At 47.0% G+C, this 16947-nt stretch overlaps 1 protein-coding gene across 1 annotated transcript in view; it reads left to right on the top strand.

Moving 5' to 3' along the window:
• EPG5 (ectopic P-granules 5 autophagy tethering factor) overlaps positions 1–16947 on the top strand; it is an 80586-nt gene that overhangs the window by 39152 nt on the left and 24487 nt on the right. Inside the window, exons 22-33 of the mRNA XM_080973362.1 lie at positions 291–457; positions 1929–2156; positions 3733–3856; positions 5519–5663; positions 7164–7335; positions 7645–7807; positions 9052–9194; positions 9873–10029; positions 11231–11425; positions 12994–13207; positions 14672–14829; positions 16269–16476. Of these exons, the coding sequence (XP_080829488.1) occupies positions 291–457; positions 1929–2156; positions 3733–3856; positions 5519–5663; positions 7164–7335; positions 7645–7807; positions 9052–9194; positions 9873–10029; positions 11231–11425; positions 12994–13207; positions 14672–14829; positions 16269–16476 (2074 nt within the window). The remainder of the gene's footprint in view (positions 1–290; positions 458–1928; positions 2157–3732; positions 3857–5518; positions 5664–7163; positions 7336–7644; positions 7808–9051; positions 9195–9872; positions 10030–11230; positions 11426–12993; positions 13208–14671; positions 14830–16268; positions 16477–16947) is intronic.

Raw genomic sequence — 16947 nt, 5'->3', positions numbered from 1 at the left:
TCTTTTGCTAGCTCTCTCTGACACGACTCACAACTCCTACACTGACACACAGAACTCTGAACACTGAACTAACACATTCCAGTTAGTAGGCCATTAATTATCACTCCCTTGAGAGAGCTTGACCAATCAGGGAGTTGTCTCCATGCCTCTGTTATCACCAGGCAGACTTACTCCCTCAGATTGCCTTCTGGCTGTCTGCCAAACCTTAATTGACTCTGTGTGAGTAGCTGCACGTACACAGTTTCCCAACAACAGAAGGCGATGCAACCAGCTTTCTTTTCTGTCTGCAGAAAGCTCAGAGCCAGCTGAAGCTGCCCATCGTCCCATCTCTCCAGCGGCTGCTGATTTATCGTTGGGCTCATCAAGCCCTCGCTACCCCCGCCGACCACCCGCTGCTCCCGCTCATCTGGCAGAAATTCTTCCTCCTCTACCTCCACCGCCCGGGGCCACAATATGGGTGAATTCACATCTGGAGGGTTTTTATTTAATTATCGTTATTTATTTCATTTCCGTCTCGCTTCCCCACCAGGCGTCTCGAAACGATTTACCCTGTAATGACATAAGATAGAAGAACCGGCTAAAAACAATTGCACACACACAGAAACAATTTTAGGAAACAACTGCAAATATAAAGGCAATTTAAAGTGACAACATGACATCAGTTCAGATCCCAGGCAGATCCCAGCTGGGATGAATGTTTTAGGAGGCTCATTGAAAGGGGAACACATTTTGCTTTTTGGTTATATGGGTTGCTCTGCATGCAAAAGGCCTTTGGCCGCCTGTTAATCCCTGGCAACATCCCCAAGTGAAAGGGTTCAGTTAGAGCGGGTGATAAAGAAAGGCAGCCTTCGGCCTGAGACCCTGGGGAGCTTCTGCCAGTCAGAGCAAACAACACTGGAGGTAGACAGCCAAATAGTCAAACCAGTAAAAGGCAGGTTTTTTTATGTTTGTGTATTGGGGACGAACAGGTGGCAGCTCAGGAATCCTGGTTAAAACTGAAATTTCTCCTTACCAAGAAACAAGAACCTGCTTCTCTCCTGATGTACTTGGGCTCCCAGCTCCCACCAGCCCAAGCCAGCATAGCCAAATATATTTAGAAACATGTATTAAGTTTTAATTAGAGAGCCAGCGTGGTGTAGTGGTTAAGAGCAGTGAACTCGTAATCTGGTGAACTGGGTTCGCTTCCCCGCTCCTCCACATGCAGCTGCTGGGTGACCTTGGGCTAGTCACACTTCTCTGAAGTCTCTCAGAGTGTTTGTTGTGGGGGAGGAAGGGAAAGGAGAATGTTAGCCACTTTGAGACTCCTTAAGGGGAGCGAAAGGCGGGATATCAAGTCCAAGTCCAAACTCCTTTGTTTGGGTATTTCTTTTAAAAAATTGCAGAAATTGGACAAACTTAACAAAATAACTCATGCAACTGGAAGTAGACTGATTTCTCCATTGCTAAGTTTCATTATAAAGGAACGCGGGTGGCGCTGTGGGTTAAACCACAGAGCCTAGGACTTGCCGATCAGAAGGTCAGCGGTTCGAATCCCCGCGACGGGGTGAGCTCCCGTTGCTCGGTCCCTGCTCCTGCCAACCTAGCAGTTCGAAAGCATGACAAAGTGCAAGTAAATAAATAGGTACCACTCTGGCGGGAAGGTAAACGGTGTTTCCGTGCGCTGCTCTGGTTCGCCAGAAGCGGCTTAGTCATGCTGGCCACATGACCTGGAAGCTGTACGCCGGCTCCCTCGGCCAATAAAGCGAGATGAGCGCCGCAACCCCAGAGTCATCCACGACTGGACCTAATGGTCAGGGGTCCCTTCACCTTTAAGTTTCATTATGACCACCTTAGGTTTTTTTTCTTCAAAAGGGAAAAGGTCTACATACCGCTTTTCTAAGTGATTTCTCATGTGTTGGTTGTAAATGAGAAAGATTCTTCTTTTTAAGGTTACCTGTAGATGGATGCATTGGGAAGAGGTTCTTCCAGAGTCCCGCTCACCTGGGCTTATTAAGCGACCTGAAGCATCGCCTGATCGAGGCTGCAGACTTCCACCACTCAGCCAGCAAAGCCCTCAGGCTGGAGAACCCGGCAGGGGGCAGCGAAAGCTTAGCAGAGAAAGGAGGTGGCAAGAAGGTGTACCTGACCTCCCCTGAACTGCACAAGGAGCTCGTCAGGTAATCATATATCTCCAAAGAAGACCTTGTTCTGAAGCAGAACCTGGGGTGCTGTTTTTCTGGAGCATCTCCTTATGTCTACAGTCACAGTTCACCCATCCCTTGCCTCTCCTGGTCTGCCCAGCAGAGGACCTTAAGGTCCATGAATAACCATAGTTTAGAGGTCCCCGGCCCTAAGGAAGTCAGACTATCCTCCACCAGGGCCAGAGCCTCTTCAGTGATAGCTCCGACCTGGTGGAACGCTCTGTCCTATGAGACCAGGGCCCTGCAGGATTTAACCTCCTTCCGTCGGGCCTGTAAAACAGAGCTATTCCGCCTGGCCTTTAATTTGAATTCAGCCTGATCTTTTATTTCCCTTCTCTTCCCCCCCCCTCCCCTTTTATGAAGATCACCCACTCTGAGACCCCACAGCTAATTCTCCCCTGGCCTCCTCGCTGGCCCAAGTAGGACTAATTCAGCCAGCTAGCCCTGGGGATTATCTTTTTGAATTTTATTGTTATCCATGTTTTTATACTGTATTTTATGCTGCTTTTATAATTAAGTGTTTTAAATTTGTTGTTAGCCACTCTGAGCACAGTTTTTGAACCGGGGAGGGCAGGGTATAAATAATAATAATAATAATAATAATAATAATAATAATAATTAGAGTATCCCTGCCTCAGGGATGGGCTTTAGATGCACGGTCTCCATGCATTCTAGTTCCGGAGAACCCTTTCTTCAACGACCTGACTCCCTCAGACTCCCCTCTATGTGCCTCAAAGGAGTCTGGGAAATGTTCTAGGGTGGGGGAACCCTTTTTAGCTCACAGGTGACATCTGCTTGAGGGCAGTCTCCTGGAGGCCACAGGCCTTTGCCAAAGCAAATGGAGCAGTGTGTGTGAATGTTACCTTTGTACACACCCCTCTCTGACTGTCATCCAGGCATTGGCAAAGTCCAAGGGCACGTTCTGGGCAAGCAAGAACTCTTGAAGGGTGCAGCTTGGAAGGGTGGCCTGTGGAGTGTGGGGGAGATAATAATAATTTTTTTAGTATTTATACCCTGCCTGGCTGGAGATGATGATGATGATGATAATAATAATAACTATTTTATTATTTAGACCCCCTGGCTAGGTTTCTCCTAGGTTTTCTTTCTTTCTTTTTTAAATAAATTTTTAATTAGTTTTTCAGCATATCATTTTCAAAAGCAATTAAGCATACTTTTATATCTTATACAGTTTTTTTTTACTTCCATCAGTCACATCTGAAAATTTTCCAATCTATTCACTTAATTTACATTTCTTATTTTCGCTATTACGTTTATATCTCATAACTCATATCTCTCTTCTTTCTCCTCTTTGCAATATTTCATATATTCCTCCTTACAAAACTTCCTGTAGTCCTACTAGCGTGATTTGTTGATTACAGCTGCTCTTCAAATAATTCATATATTTCTTCCAATCTTCTGTAAATCTCTGGTCCCGCAGGTTTCAAATCCTTCCTTGTGATTTTATCCAATTCTGCGTAGTCCGTTAATTTTGTCTGCCATTCTTCTTTCGTCGGTATTTCTTCTTGCTTCCTCTCCTTGTTATGCCTTTCAGGCTTTTCAACACGTTTGTTTTGTGGCTGGAAGAAGAGAGCTTTCAGAAGGGAGACACGTACATCCCCTCCTTACCAAAGCAATATGATGCCCACAGGCTCGCGAAGATCATGCAGAACCAGCAGGTAATGTGCAGGGTCAAAGGTGAGGTTGCTATAACTGTCCCCCCTTAATACACCTCCAACTTAACAATTAACTTCGCGGGTTGCCATTCCCTGGAAAATCCGTTAACCCCCAACACTTCATTCTTCTTGGACTCTGGCAGAAACCTGCCTGTTCCAGAAGACTTCAGCTTATTGAGCTCTTCGTGATTTTTAATATACGTGATGTTTCTAGCGGATGCATACATCAGTATTTAGTTTATTTGTTATTTACCGTCTTATTTCCTCCCAAACATTCCATACAAAACACACATATGTACACACACACACACACACACAAATACACAAATGATAATAATGCAAGTAAATATTTCCCCCCCTTTTATCTTACAAAATCTTTTCTTCAATTTTGACTTCCTGTCAAGTCCCTTCGCATATGTTTTATCTTAACCCGGTGCCCTCTAGGACTGCAACCCTCAGATGTTGGCTGGGGCTGATGGGATTTGTAGTCCAAGCTCCTGGGACAAAAGTGTGGAAGGAGTTTTAAGGACTTTAGAAATTGCCCAGTCCCAGGGTGTGTGCGTATGTGTAGACTCTGTAGCAACAGGAAAAATAAAGATCTGCCTTGCTTTCGCCGGATCCTGCCTCCGTCCATTCCTTCTCTGATCTGTAATGGACTTAGGCGACACTGTAAAAGCCAACCCCAATTTCTTCTATAACATTCCCAAGTGCTTTTTGGACTTGGGTGGCTTTAGAGAGCCATTTGGATGATGTCCAAATAGGGAATTCTGTCAGAGGTATGTGTCCCTCATGTGTCCCTCATGAGCGTGGCCTTTAGGATCTTGTTTGAAGTGGTAACAGCAGCTTCATGGATCAAAGTGGCTCTCCTCCACGCGCTCCCTCTAATGGTGCTCTCCAGTAATTTTTCTATCGGTCTTTAACCTAGTTCCCATAAGGTAACAATAAAGGTAAAGGGACCCCTGACCATTAGGTTCAGTCGTGGCCGACTCGGGGGTTGCGGCGCTCATCTCGCTTTATTGGCCGAGGGAGCCAGCGTACAGCTTCCGGGTCATGTGGCCAGCAGGACTAAGCCACTTCTGGCGAACCAGAGCAGCGCACGGAAACACTGTTTACCTTCCTGCCGGAGTGGTACCTATTTATCTATTGCACCTTGATGTGCTTTCAAGCTGCTAGGTTGGCAGGAGCAGGGACCCAGCAACGGGAGCTCACCCCGTCGCGGGGATTCGAACCGCCGACCTTCTGATCGGCAAGCCCTAGGCTCAGTGGTTTAACCCACAGTGCCACCCACGTCCCCACATGTATATTACATATGGGGTTCTCAGGAAGCCCAGCTTCGTTCTCAAAACTTCATTCTTTCTTTGGGGAGGAAACCTCAACCCACTGGGCAGGTTATTGGACGGAACCCCCATTAGGGAGGAGCTTCATGTAAGCCACGCCCCTTTGGGGAGAGGTTGGAATTGCATTCCTCATGGTGGGGTTGAGCTTATGAGAAACCACAAGAGACCATGAGATGGACACCAGTGGGATGTGCTCTGTTGCTCTGTTTCTCTTCTCTACCCATATCTGATGCCCCTGCCGCCGTGATGTAAAAGAGACTGGGAGCGTTCCCTTCCACGGCCATCCATATTTGCCCACCTGTGTTTCTTTTCTCTTGTCCCGTCGTAGGATTTGTGGATAGAGTTTGTGGACACTGAACGCGTTCAGCACGAATTCCAGGAAGTGCTGGACTCTTGGTTCCAAGTCAAGGTAGAATCGCATGCAGCCTCAAGTACTTTGTCTTCACAGACGGACTTCACAGACCCTCTGCTAGGTAAGCAACGCTCACGGTACTTAGAAGCACAACAACAAGACATCTGTGCTTTAACTGAGACTTTTGCTTGCAGTATTTAATGGTGCAGCTGTTTTGGATTGTTAATAGAGAAAAGGCATTTGTAACTTCAGTTTCCTTAGTAATTGCAGCAGTGATTATATTTGTATACTCCTACTTTTTGGTGGAAAAGTAAAAACCCACTTAGATTAAAATGCTCACAAGAACTTTTGTTCCTTAAGTAGGTCTTCCTGATAAACTTATGCTGAGCCTACAATTCCGATTTGGCAATCCCTATAATCTGTTTCTGCAAAACTATACGAGTGTTTTTAGTGCAGTGCACTCTTGCATTTTAAAAAAATTTTAAAAATTGCTCAGAATAGTGAGTAGACGAACCTCTCATCATAATGGGAGACTGCTGAAAGAAATGATCTTCATGTTGTTTCCACTTTGATATTCTTATTGATATTCTTACATTAATCTTGCTTTCAGAGTAGAGTAGGGTAGGGTGGGGGGGTTATTATTTTGCTGTTTTGTTTTACTTATTTACATGTTTTTATCCTGTGTTTTATTCTGTGAACTGCCCTAAGTTCTTGTGTTGAAGGGTGCTATGAATGAACGAACGAATGAATGAATGAATTAAATCAAGAAATACATTCATTCATTCCTGAGAAGAGTGAATAGAATCATCTAAATCTCCTTGCTTGATAATTGGCTGAAAGCTCTGCAAGTTTAGTCTGCACAGGTCTTCTGAGTTGTAGCCCATAAAGTTCTACTCAAGGTTGGCCCATTGAAGTTAATGGATGCTGGTTAGTCCTGCCCATTAATTTTAACAGGTCCATTCTGAGCAGAACGAAAATGGGATGGAGCCCCATGTTTGGAAATTGGCAGTCATAGGAAGAGGCTGACTTTCACAAGCTTAGTACCAGGCAGAGGGCCTTTTTGGTAGTGAAATGCCGTCCCATCAGGTGTTAAGGAGATGAGTGATTATATAACATTTAGGACACATCTGAAGGCAGCCCTGTATAGGGAAGCTTTTTAAGGTTAAATGTTTTATTATGTTTTTATATACGCTGGAAGCTGCCCAGAGTGGCCCGTCAGATGGGCAGAGTACAAGTAATAAATTGTTGTTGTTGTTGTTGTTATACCTGCAAGCTCATAAGTGGTCATCCCCTCTTATGTGTTGACCATTCAGAGTAGTCAAACCAAACCAAACTCAGACCACAGTTTGATATCCAGGTTTGTCAGATAACCTGCTCAGTAGAATTAAAGAGTAACCGGGGGAGCCAGGAGGCGCTGGTGGGGAATCCAGTTGATCCCGCGTTGTAAAGTACGGTGTTTCAGTTTTGCAGAGGGGCAGAAATGAATGGCATTGTCAGAGCGGTAGAGGCCTTCTTAAAGGTGTGAAACGATTTCTCAGTGCAAATTTTGCTTTCCACCTGTTGCTGATCAACCAGAAAGCGGTGTGACTGGTGACCGCTTCACATGCCTCTTCTCTTTCAGCCAAAGAGAGAATCATCAGCAGCTTAAAGAAGTACGACGCCCCCCAGCCCCCTCTCCCCCTTCAGCTGATGAAAGCTCCTGTGCCTGCTATTTCTCCCGCCAGCTTGGTGAATCAGAGAGAAGCCAAAGAGCTGGTTCGCTCCAGCCTCAGCATCCTGCAACACCGTGCCAAGTGAGACACAGGCTTCCTTGTCGTTGTCTTTGTGCATCTCTCCCCTGTGTTGTGTTGAGCCCCTTTAAGTGTAGCCCCGCCTCCAGGCTGCCTCCTCCCTCTCTTCCTTTGGACAGGGAGAAACCCTGCCGCAGGCCTGTGTTAGGCGCTCTGGCTGCTGCATGCAAACCTTTGGGGGCACCACTTTCCCCTCTTCTTTCTTACGTGCAGTATCCACGGCTAGAAAAAGAATCCGATGTGCCTAAACGTTTGAGGAGAGCTCTGTTGTTATTATTATTTTGGTTAATGTATGGGTTGTTAATTTTTCAGGTCTGCGGCGCTCCGAGAGTCCCAGCAAGTTGCTTTCAACAGCGAGATCCTGGACACGCTGCCAAAACTTTACAGCAACAGAGAAGAGCAAGTTACTCACCATCTGGAGTGTCGGGGCAGCTCTGGGAAAAGTTGCCAGGGAGCAGCTCTTGTGACAGTCCAGGTTGGAACAGACACCTCTCCCTTCTACAGTTTGAGGGCCTCGGCCAGCCCCAGACCCTCATTTCTAAGCGCTGTGGGGTGGGCTTTTGAGTACAGGGGTTGTATTCAACTTAGCAATTTCCTAGACTGGTTGGACGCAGAGGGATGGTGGGAGGAACCAGCTGGGGAACTCCCAAGGGACTGGTCCAGCGTCACCCAGTAGTAGTAGTAGTAGTAATAATAATAATAGGTAAAGGTAAAGGGACCCCTGACCATTAGGTGCAGTCGTGACCGACTCTGGGGTTGCGGTGCTCATCTCGCTTTATTGGCCGAGGGAGCTGGCGTACAGCTTCCGGGTCATGTGGCCAGCATGACTAAGTCGGTTCTGGCGAACCAGAGCAGCGCACGGAAACGCCGCTTACCTTCCTGCCAGAGCGGTACCTATTTATCTACTTGCACTTTGACGTGCTTTCGAACTGCTAGGTTGGCAGGAGCAGGGACCGAGCAACGGGAGCTCACCCCGTCGTGGGGATTCGAACCGCCGACCTTCTGATCGGCAAGCCCTAGGCTCTGTGGTTTAACCCACAGCGCCACCCGCGTCCCAGTAGTAATAATAATAGTAATAATAATTAATTTATTATTATTTATACCCTGCCCATCTGGCTGGGCTTCCCCAGCCACTCTGGGCAGTTTCCAACAAAATATTAAAATACAGTAATGCATCAAACATTAAAAGCTTACCTAAACAGGGCTGCCTTCAGATGTCTTCTAAAAGTCTGGTAGTTGTTCTCTTTGACATCTGGTGGGAGGGCTTTCCACAGGGCGGGTGCCACTACCGAGAAGGCCCTCTGTCTGGTTCCCTGTAACTTGGCTTCTCGCAGAAAGGGAACCGCCAGAAGGCCCTCAGCGCTAGACCTCAGTGTCCGGGCAGAACGATGGGGATGGAGATGCTCCTTCATATATACAGGACTGTTTAGGGCTTTAAAGGTCAGCACCAACACTTTGAATTGTGCTCGGAAACATACTGGGAGCCAGTAAGCTTCATGGGTGAATTCGGAAGTTGAAATCTGGTCTCCCAGGTCCCAGTCTAACACTCTGATCCCCACAACACACACATGAACACCTTTTCTCCCTTATGCCTATGGATACTAGATACTTGCTCTAAAAATCCGAGGAGGAGATTCTGTGTCAGAGTCACATTCTGGGCCTCTGTGATGCTGCACGCCTTGTATGGGCCCTGCTGTAACCATCTGTTCCCTCTTTAAGTTTGAAGGGAAGCACAAAAACGAAGCCATCGGTCAGCAGCTTCATGCTCTGAAGAAGGAAGTGAAGCAGCTGCAAGCAGAGGCCTCTCAGCCCCCTTCTCTGAGTGTGGTGGAAGCCGCTGTGCATATGGAAAACTTTATAACGTAAGTTGCTGGGGCATCTCTCTCTCTCTCTCTCTCTCTCTTTCTCTATCTCTCTCGGGTCATGCTTCTCTGGTCCTGATGATGTCCAGTGCTGGAAACTTCAGGCATACAACTGGAATCTAGCTCAAAATCTGTTTGGTGGGATAAAGCAAAATACAGTGGTAACCTCGGGTTACATATGCTTCAGGTTACAGATTCCGCTAATCCAGAAATAGTACCTCGGGTTAAGAACTTTGCTTCAGGATGAGAACAGAAATTGCGTGGCAGCAGCGGGAGGCCCCATTAGCTAAAGTGGTACCTCAGGTTAAGAACAGTTTCAGGTTAAGAATGGACCTCCGGAACGAATTAAGTATGTAGCCAGAGGTACCACTGTATCTTTGAGCATCAGGCTGTGGGCAGAGCCCAAAGGACTCTATGCAAGCTTCTTTTCTGGTCCTGGTTCTTTGTAGCCTCTCCTCATTCATACCACAGCCCCTTCAAATGTATTCTAAAAGGCCGCTTTTAATGTATCCCAAACATAGATGAAAACTTCCTTCATCTTGAGAACCATCATGCAAAATTTTATTATTAAGAGATGTCTGATCATGCAAAGAACTTCCCAGAATGGGTAGCAGGTTGAATGGCTGCAGTGTGGCTTCCTGCATAATATGTTTCCTAATTTCATTTGGTTTTGCACAGAGCTTTGATAAATATCTACAAGCTTCAGTCTACGCCCGGGATTCACAGAGTCGGGATCGACCTGTTCTTTGCCGTGGTGGGATTTGTCTGTGACGAAACACAACGGCATCCGCCCACGAGGCAGTTCTTCACCTCCTGCATTGAGATCCTTGGCCAAGTAAGTTGGTCTTGCCTAGAATTCATTTTTGCTTGTTGCAAATGTTTTCATGGGCGCTTTAGGCCTAACTTACACCTCCTAACCACCTTCTTGATGATATCCATGCAGCCATGAAATTAAACCTCATAAATAAGTTTGAAGTGAGGATCTACACCACTTTTCTTTTTTCCCTTTTTAAAAAATAGTTTTTATTAAGTTTTTCTAATTTACATTTCAAGATCATCATTTAGACAACCTTAAATCAATGACTTCCCTTCTTCTCTTTCCATGGTTCATTTTGCATACCATAAGTAAAGGTAAAGGGACCCCTGACCATTAGGTCCAGTTGCGGACGACTCTGGGGTTGTGGCACTCATCTCGCTTTATTGGCTGAGGGTCCAGTTGCGGACGACTCTGGGGTTGTGGCACTCATCTCGCTTTATTGGCTGAGGGAGCCGGCATACAGCTTCCGGGCCATGTGGCCAGCATGACTAAGCCGATTCTGGCGAACCAGAGCAGCGCACGGAAATGCCGTTTACCTTCCCACCGGAGTGGTACCTATTTATCTACTTGCACTTTGATGTGCTTTCGAACTGCTAGGTTGGCAGGAGCAGGGACCGAGCAACGGGAGCTCACCCCATCACGGGGATTCGAACCGCCAACCTTCTGATTGGCAAGTCCTAGGCTCTGTGGTTTAACCCACAGCCACCCGTGTTCCTTGCATACCATACATCCCTGCATATTTTACATGAACTAAACCATTCAATAATCCATTGTTACAGCATCAAAACTCACTTACACTGTTGAACTTATCTTAATGCTACCAGTGTTTTTAAATGTACACAACTTTCACCCAAATAATCAGTAAATGTTTCCCAGTCTTCTTTAAACGTATATTCTTCTTGTTCTCTTTTTCTATATGTTAAATCTGCAAGCTGCGCATATTCCATCAATTTAAGTTGCCATTCTTTGCTTGAGACATCGGTCGTTTTCCATTCACTTTTCTAAGGCCCATTAATAGGCCTTGTCTAAGGCCCTTGTGTAAAATTGTCTTTGGTCCTCGCTTAAGTGCAGGTATATCTATTAACAGAGACTTGAACTGAAGACTGATGCTTTGTAGTCCAAGTGTAGATGAGCTGTGGCAAAGCCAAGCAGAATACGGAAGGGTCTTGCTGTGCTGTGTCTTTGCTGAACAAACCCCTAGATCTAAGTCTCTTTCCAGGTGTTCATCTCTGGAACCAAATCGGAATGCAAGCCGGTGCTGCAAACAATCCTGAAGAATCGGAGGCTCTGCACACTCCTCTCTCCTTACTTCACTCCTGTTGCCTCCCCAGGAGAATTTGTCAGCTTGTATGAGAAAGTTGTGTCTTTCCTTGGCGACGACAACAGTGATGTCATTTTCATGCTGCTCACAAAGGCAAGAGGCTCTCAAAGTTCTCCTTTTTATGACCTGGAAAGTTGATTTTGCATGGATTTCCCTTTTTGAAGTGTTTGTTGTGGGTGCACAGAGGGTGGAAGAACGTTAATGCAAGTACAGCCAAGCTAGACAATCTTACTGAAATGTACTCCTTTAACCTGTGGTTTGGAGGCTTACTGTGCTAAGACGTTCCAACATAGCAATACAAAGCGAATGTCCAGCTTCTTCCAGGCTAGTGTAGATGGAACATCCCACACTCTTAATCAGTGGCCTGATTCCCCATTACACTAAACTATGGCTTGTTTAGCTTATCTGTGGTTTGCTTGAACACCTGAATGACGGTTTGCTATTTCGAACTAGCTATGGTTTGCTTGTGGCCCACAAACCAGAACATTAGAATTGAAGTTTACTTACAAATCTCAGCTTGTGTGAGCCATAGTTTCTCGTTATGTCCAAACACGCTACCCTGGGAGTAACTCTGGTTTGATTTGTTGCCCATCTCCAGGTGCTTGCCTGGCTTCAGAGACCCAAGGCAAGAGCAGTGAGTAAATGAAACCAACAGTAGGCAAAACAAGCCATGGTTTCTTTGCTCGTCTGCAAGGTTGCCCCTGGTTTGTTCAATAAACCATGGTTCGAACAAGCCGTGGCTTACTGTTTGGGGCATACGCAGCTAGCATTAAGAAATCCAGAATGCATGCTCGCATCCTCGCTACTTCTTGGATTGTGAAGTTCTTTTTTTTGTATCCCTAATCATTGTTAACTTATGTTTTGAACATAAGGAGAAGAGAGGGAAACTGGAATCGAATAAATATTCAGGGTCTCCCAACTTGTTTTATGCCTCTGATCAGCAACAGTTTGGCTGCAGCGGCCCTCTCTCACACGTTCATTTTGAAGGGGCAGACAGATTCCTGTTTATTACTTCTTTGCCTGAAGGTTGCCCTTCAGGCGCTGGAGAACTATGCTCACTACTTCCTTTCTCAGATCTCCCAGTCCCCCCCCAGCTCCATCCTCAAAGCTCTTCGTGCAAATGCTTGTGGCGATCACACAGGGTCCCCGGACATTTCACCGTCTATTGATCCCTGTGCCACCACTTTATTTCTCGCTGCCGCCACCCAGGCCCTACCTGGGACACTACCGAGTCCAGTCAGGGTTAAATTGAAACATAAACTTCTGTTTATTTATTGCAGTTTAACAAGCGTGTGGTTTCATAAGCAGTATCAGTCAATTACATTCATGGGCTGCCTATCCAGACCGATAACTTCCGCTCCCTGCTCTCACTCACTAAACCACCTCTCAGATATTTACTTGTCTGCCTAGCCCCTAACTGTTCCTGACTCAGCCTATTTCACTAAACTAATTCAACCTACCCACAGACTCTATCCCAGTTCACTCCCACTCCAACCAACCACCCAACTCCCAACAAACTCCCCTCTTCGCTCTTCCCAGAGCTGGTTTTATAGTCCCTCTGACTCCAGTGCTCCTCACTGGGCAACCTGTTTAATTATTTCACCTCCAGCACTCTCTCATATGTTAACGTCACAATGCTCTTCCTCCTTTTCCTCTTCCAGTTTGACCTCCCTCAGTGGCTGCACAGCTCAAAGCCCCCGCTCTCTGAGCGGACCAGACTTCTGGAGTCCATCCACTTGGCACTCAAAGCCTGTGGCCTGGAGCCCGAGGAAGACCTTCTGATGCCTTTTTCGATCTTCTGCAAGCACTGGACTTGCCTTCTCCAGTACCAGTTCCCCGACCACTACAGCAGCTACCTGCAGCTGCTCATGGAAAGTAAGTACCTGGTGAGGCACTACCTGAGAGTTTCCCAGCTGGCCTGTTGAGATAAGATGGCGCCCGGCACACTTCCCCTGTGCCGATGGACGCTTGTGCCGATAGGAAAAACTTGAACCTCTTAGCAGAGTTCGTAGCAGAGTTCTGCAGCAGTAGAAAGTGTTGCCTTGTGTGTGGATAATAAAGCAGACTGAACGCAGGCTTCTTGCTAATCTCTAACAGCCTTTGATGAGAAGAAAAACATCATAAATCAGCCCGGCGAGAGAGCGGACATTCTTTCGTCTCTCAGCCAAAAACGAAAGGAAACTCACACACAAAGAAAGATTCCCGTATGTGAACCAAACCACGCCTCAGAATGTGAGACATCACACAGAACTGTTTAACCCTGTAAGTTCTGATTCTCCTCACATGGCCTTCAGGCCGAATTCGTCCACCAGTTTCAAAACAGCTGAATTGCACCACTTCCACTGAAATTTGGTCCCACCTTTTGTGTCTGCATGTGTGGGATAGGTAGAAGGCCCTCTGCCCTGAAACACTTCATACCCTGCAAGGAGAATAAGCAGATTTCTGTGGCCTGTATAGATGCACGCTAATCATACGCAAACAAAGAGGTGCTGCTCAGCTTTCTTACATTTTATGACTTATTTTTTTGCGATTGTTCCTTAGAAAAAGAAGAGAACGGAAGTTAAGATGCTTTAGACTTTTCTTGGTCTCTTGTGGACCTGCTGCGAAATACATAGCATTGTAGATTGTAGAGTTGGAAGGGACCACGAGGGTCATCTAGTCCAACCCCCTGCAATGCAGGAATCTTTCTGCCTGAACCCAGGACCCTGAGATTTGTGAGCCTCACGCTCTGCGGAGTGAACTATCCTCCACACTGGTTAGCTTATACCAAGCCCCACCTAATGCAGCAATGGGCACCTTTTTGGCTTGGCGGGCCACCCCTGTGGGCCAATGTTGAAGTGGGACAAACCGCCTTTCAACCATCTTACATCCTTAATAGTTCTTAGCACATGGCTGGTAGTCAGGGACATGGGATCTGTAGTGTGGGGGGACTTTGCCAGCCCTGCACTTGGCATTTCAACAATCAGAGGACTGGCGAAGCTGTTTTCGGCAGCAGTTGGCCTTGTCCTTGAGCCCCAGCCCCCTGGAGAACTCGGCCGCACAGCCGATCTGGCAGGGTAAAACTGGCCGCCTGCGGCCTGTGAGTTTAACCCTGCTTACAGAAGGGATCGCCTTCACAGCTGATCCAACTTTGTCTCCACCTTCCCACCCCTTATGTCAAATATAATGATGGGCGTGAGACAGGTTGGGTGTGTTTTGAGCGAAATGGCTTCATGGGCCAAATTGGGAGGTGGGCCACATTTGACCTGAGGGCCGGCGGTTCCCGACTCCTCCTCTCCTGTGATTTCTGGTTATTGGCACCTGTTACCTGGACAATCTGCTCTGGGCCCGCCCCCTCAGGTTCCTCGGATCAGCTCCTGAGCCCTGACTGCTGGAAGGTGTCCCTGAAAGCCTTGGGCTGCGGCTCTGTGGCAGCGAAGAAAGATGCCGGGAAGGAGAACGACTGCGAAAACATGGTGCTGCAAACTTCCGTGCAGCTGTTTCTGTCCGCAGATCAGGTGGGCGGCTGGTGTAGCGTTGCGATGTGATCTCGCGGACAAGGGGAAGGGCTGTAGCTCAATAGCGGAGCATCTTTCTTTCATGCAGGAAGGATACAGTTTGAGGTTTTATGGGCGCCAGGGAATGTCCCCCAAAACACCATTTAGCCCATGGGTACCATGCTGCTAGGACGCAGGTGGCGCTGTGGGTTGAACCACAGAGCCTAGGACTTGCCGATCAGAAGGTCGGCGGTTCGAATCCCCACGACGGGGTGAGCTTCTGTTGCTCGGTCCCTGCTCCTGCCAATCTAGCAGTTCGAAAGCACGTCAAAGTGCAAGTAGATAAATAGGTACCACTCTGGCGGGAAGGTACCAGCATTTCCGTGCGCTGCTCTGGTTCGCCAGAAGCGGCTTAGTCATGCTGGCTACATGACCCGGAAGCTGGCTCCCTCGGCCAATAAAGCGAGATGAGCACCGCAACCCCAGAGTCGGCCACGACTGGACCTAATGGTCAGGGGTCCCTTTACCTTTACCATTCTGGTAACTTCAAGCTTAAAGCACAGGCACTACATGTCTATGATTAAGTAGGAAGGAGGGTATTTAAAAGCATCTCCGTGTAGCAAGGCTTCAATGACCTTTGTCCTTGTTCTGTCAAGGCAAATGCTATTTAGCCGCTGGAAATTTAATGTCCTGCTATCTGTTCTTTTGGAAGGTAGATACAGAAAGATTCTGGATCTGTCCATGTAAGAGTAGTCACATAAAAACAGTGAGCCGTGTTCTGTTTCATTGTATATTTTATTCAGATTCCAGAGCCTCTCTCATAACGCCCCTTGTATGAAAAGTGCTAGGGAGGACAGAGGAATGCTATTTAAATTACCTCTTGTCTGTCCAGAATTCGTACGTCACTAGAAATATAGCTAGATTTTGTGCAATAGCCATAAGTCAAAGAAAGCGAACGAATACATAGCTGCATAAATCATCATAAACAGCTACAGTTCTTAGTTAAATCTCTTACTCTTTTAAACTTTTATGGTGTTTTATTCTCTCTGGACGCATATTTCAAGTACATTCCATTAGTATATTGATTGTTAAATCCCATATCGTTTTTATTGCTTACGTAGAGAATTATGCAGGAATTCTGGTTTAATATGATAGCTGTTTGCCGTAATAAACATTCATTGATTGATATTTAGCTGCTAGATGGAACTCTGGTGTGTGGCACCCTAAGGCAGTTTCTTATTTCCTTGAGTGACGCTGTTACGATGCATCATCTAAGGCAGAGCTAGACAGGTGGCAGGCCGGAATCTACTGGTAAATCTCTGGGTCGCCTACAGGAGGTGGTCCAAAGTTTCCCATAATCTACTGGCGGCAAAGTAAAGTGGCAGGCTCTCCATCTGGGATGGCGAGCCATGATCTGCTTTGTACATCTTCCCAGGCCTCAGAGCTTTCTTCCTCTGCAGGTCATGGAGACGATCGACTGGCTTTCCGACTACTTTCTCAAGCTGCGCTTGTCTTCACAAGACTTCCGGAGCTTTGGCCTGTTCTCCAAGTGGGCTCCCTACATAGCCGAAGTGACCTGCTTCACGGAGTATCTCGTCAACCGCCTGGTGGACTCGGAAGTGGCCAACTTGGCACGAGAGCCAGTTGGCAGCAGCAGGACTCTGGAAGGTAACACACAGGCAAGAGTGTAAGGAAAACTGGCACGGCCGTCCTGAGGTCCCTCTGTTTTGGGAGGCTGGCATCATGCCACGTAGGGTGACTGCTGCCATTGTGGCTTCCTCCCTTTTTGCTCTTCTCTCCCCCCCCCCCCGGTTGAAAATGTGTTTTGCTATCTCCTGGTTTCTCAGCTTACTGTTTTGCTGGCTTCCGAGAGGTCACTGGTGTAGGAATGATTGCTGGGTGAGCTCTGTCTAACCTTTTGCGGTCTCAGTAGTCTGCGGTGTCCTGTCTGTGACCTTTGTCTCTGAGACCTTTGTCTCCTTCGTCATACATTGTGCAAGAGGAAAATGACGCGGTAGAAACAGGCACCAAAATAGCTTTGTACCACCCCGCAATCTCGGGACTGGAGGATGTGTAAAGGTCACAGCCCAAAATGTATCTGCCTGGGTTTGCATATTGTGTCAATAAAAGGAGCCTCCA

Source organism: Podarcis pityusensis (assembly GCF_964106645.2).
Source record: "Podarcis pityusensis genome assembly, chromosome: 11".
In the NCBI taxonomy this organism is placed as follows: domain Eukaryota; kingdom Metazoa; phylum Chordata; class Lepidosauria; order Squamata; family Lacertidae; genus Podarcis; species Podarcis pityusensis.
This window is presented reverse-complemented; position numbering and strand designations above follow the sequence as displayed.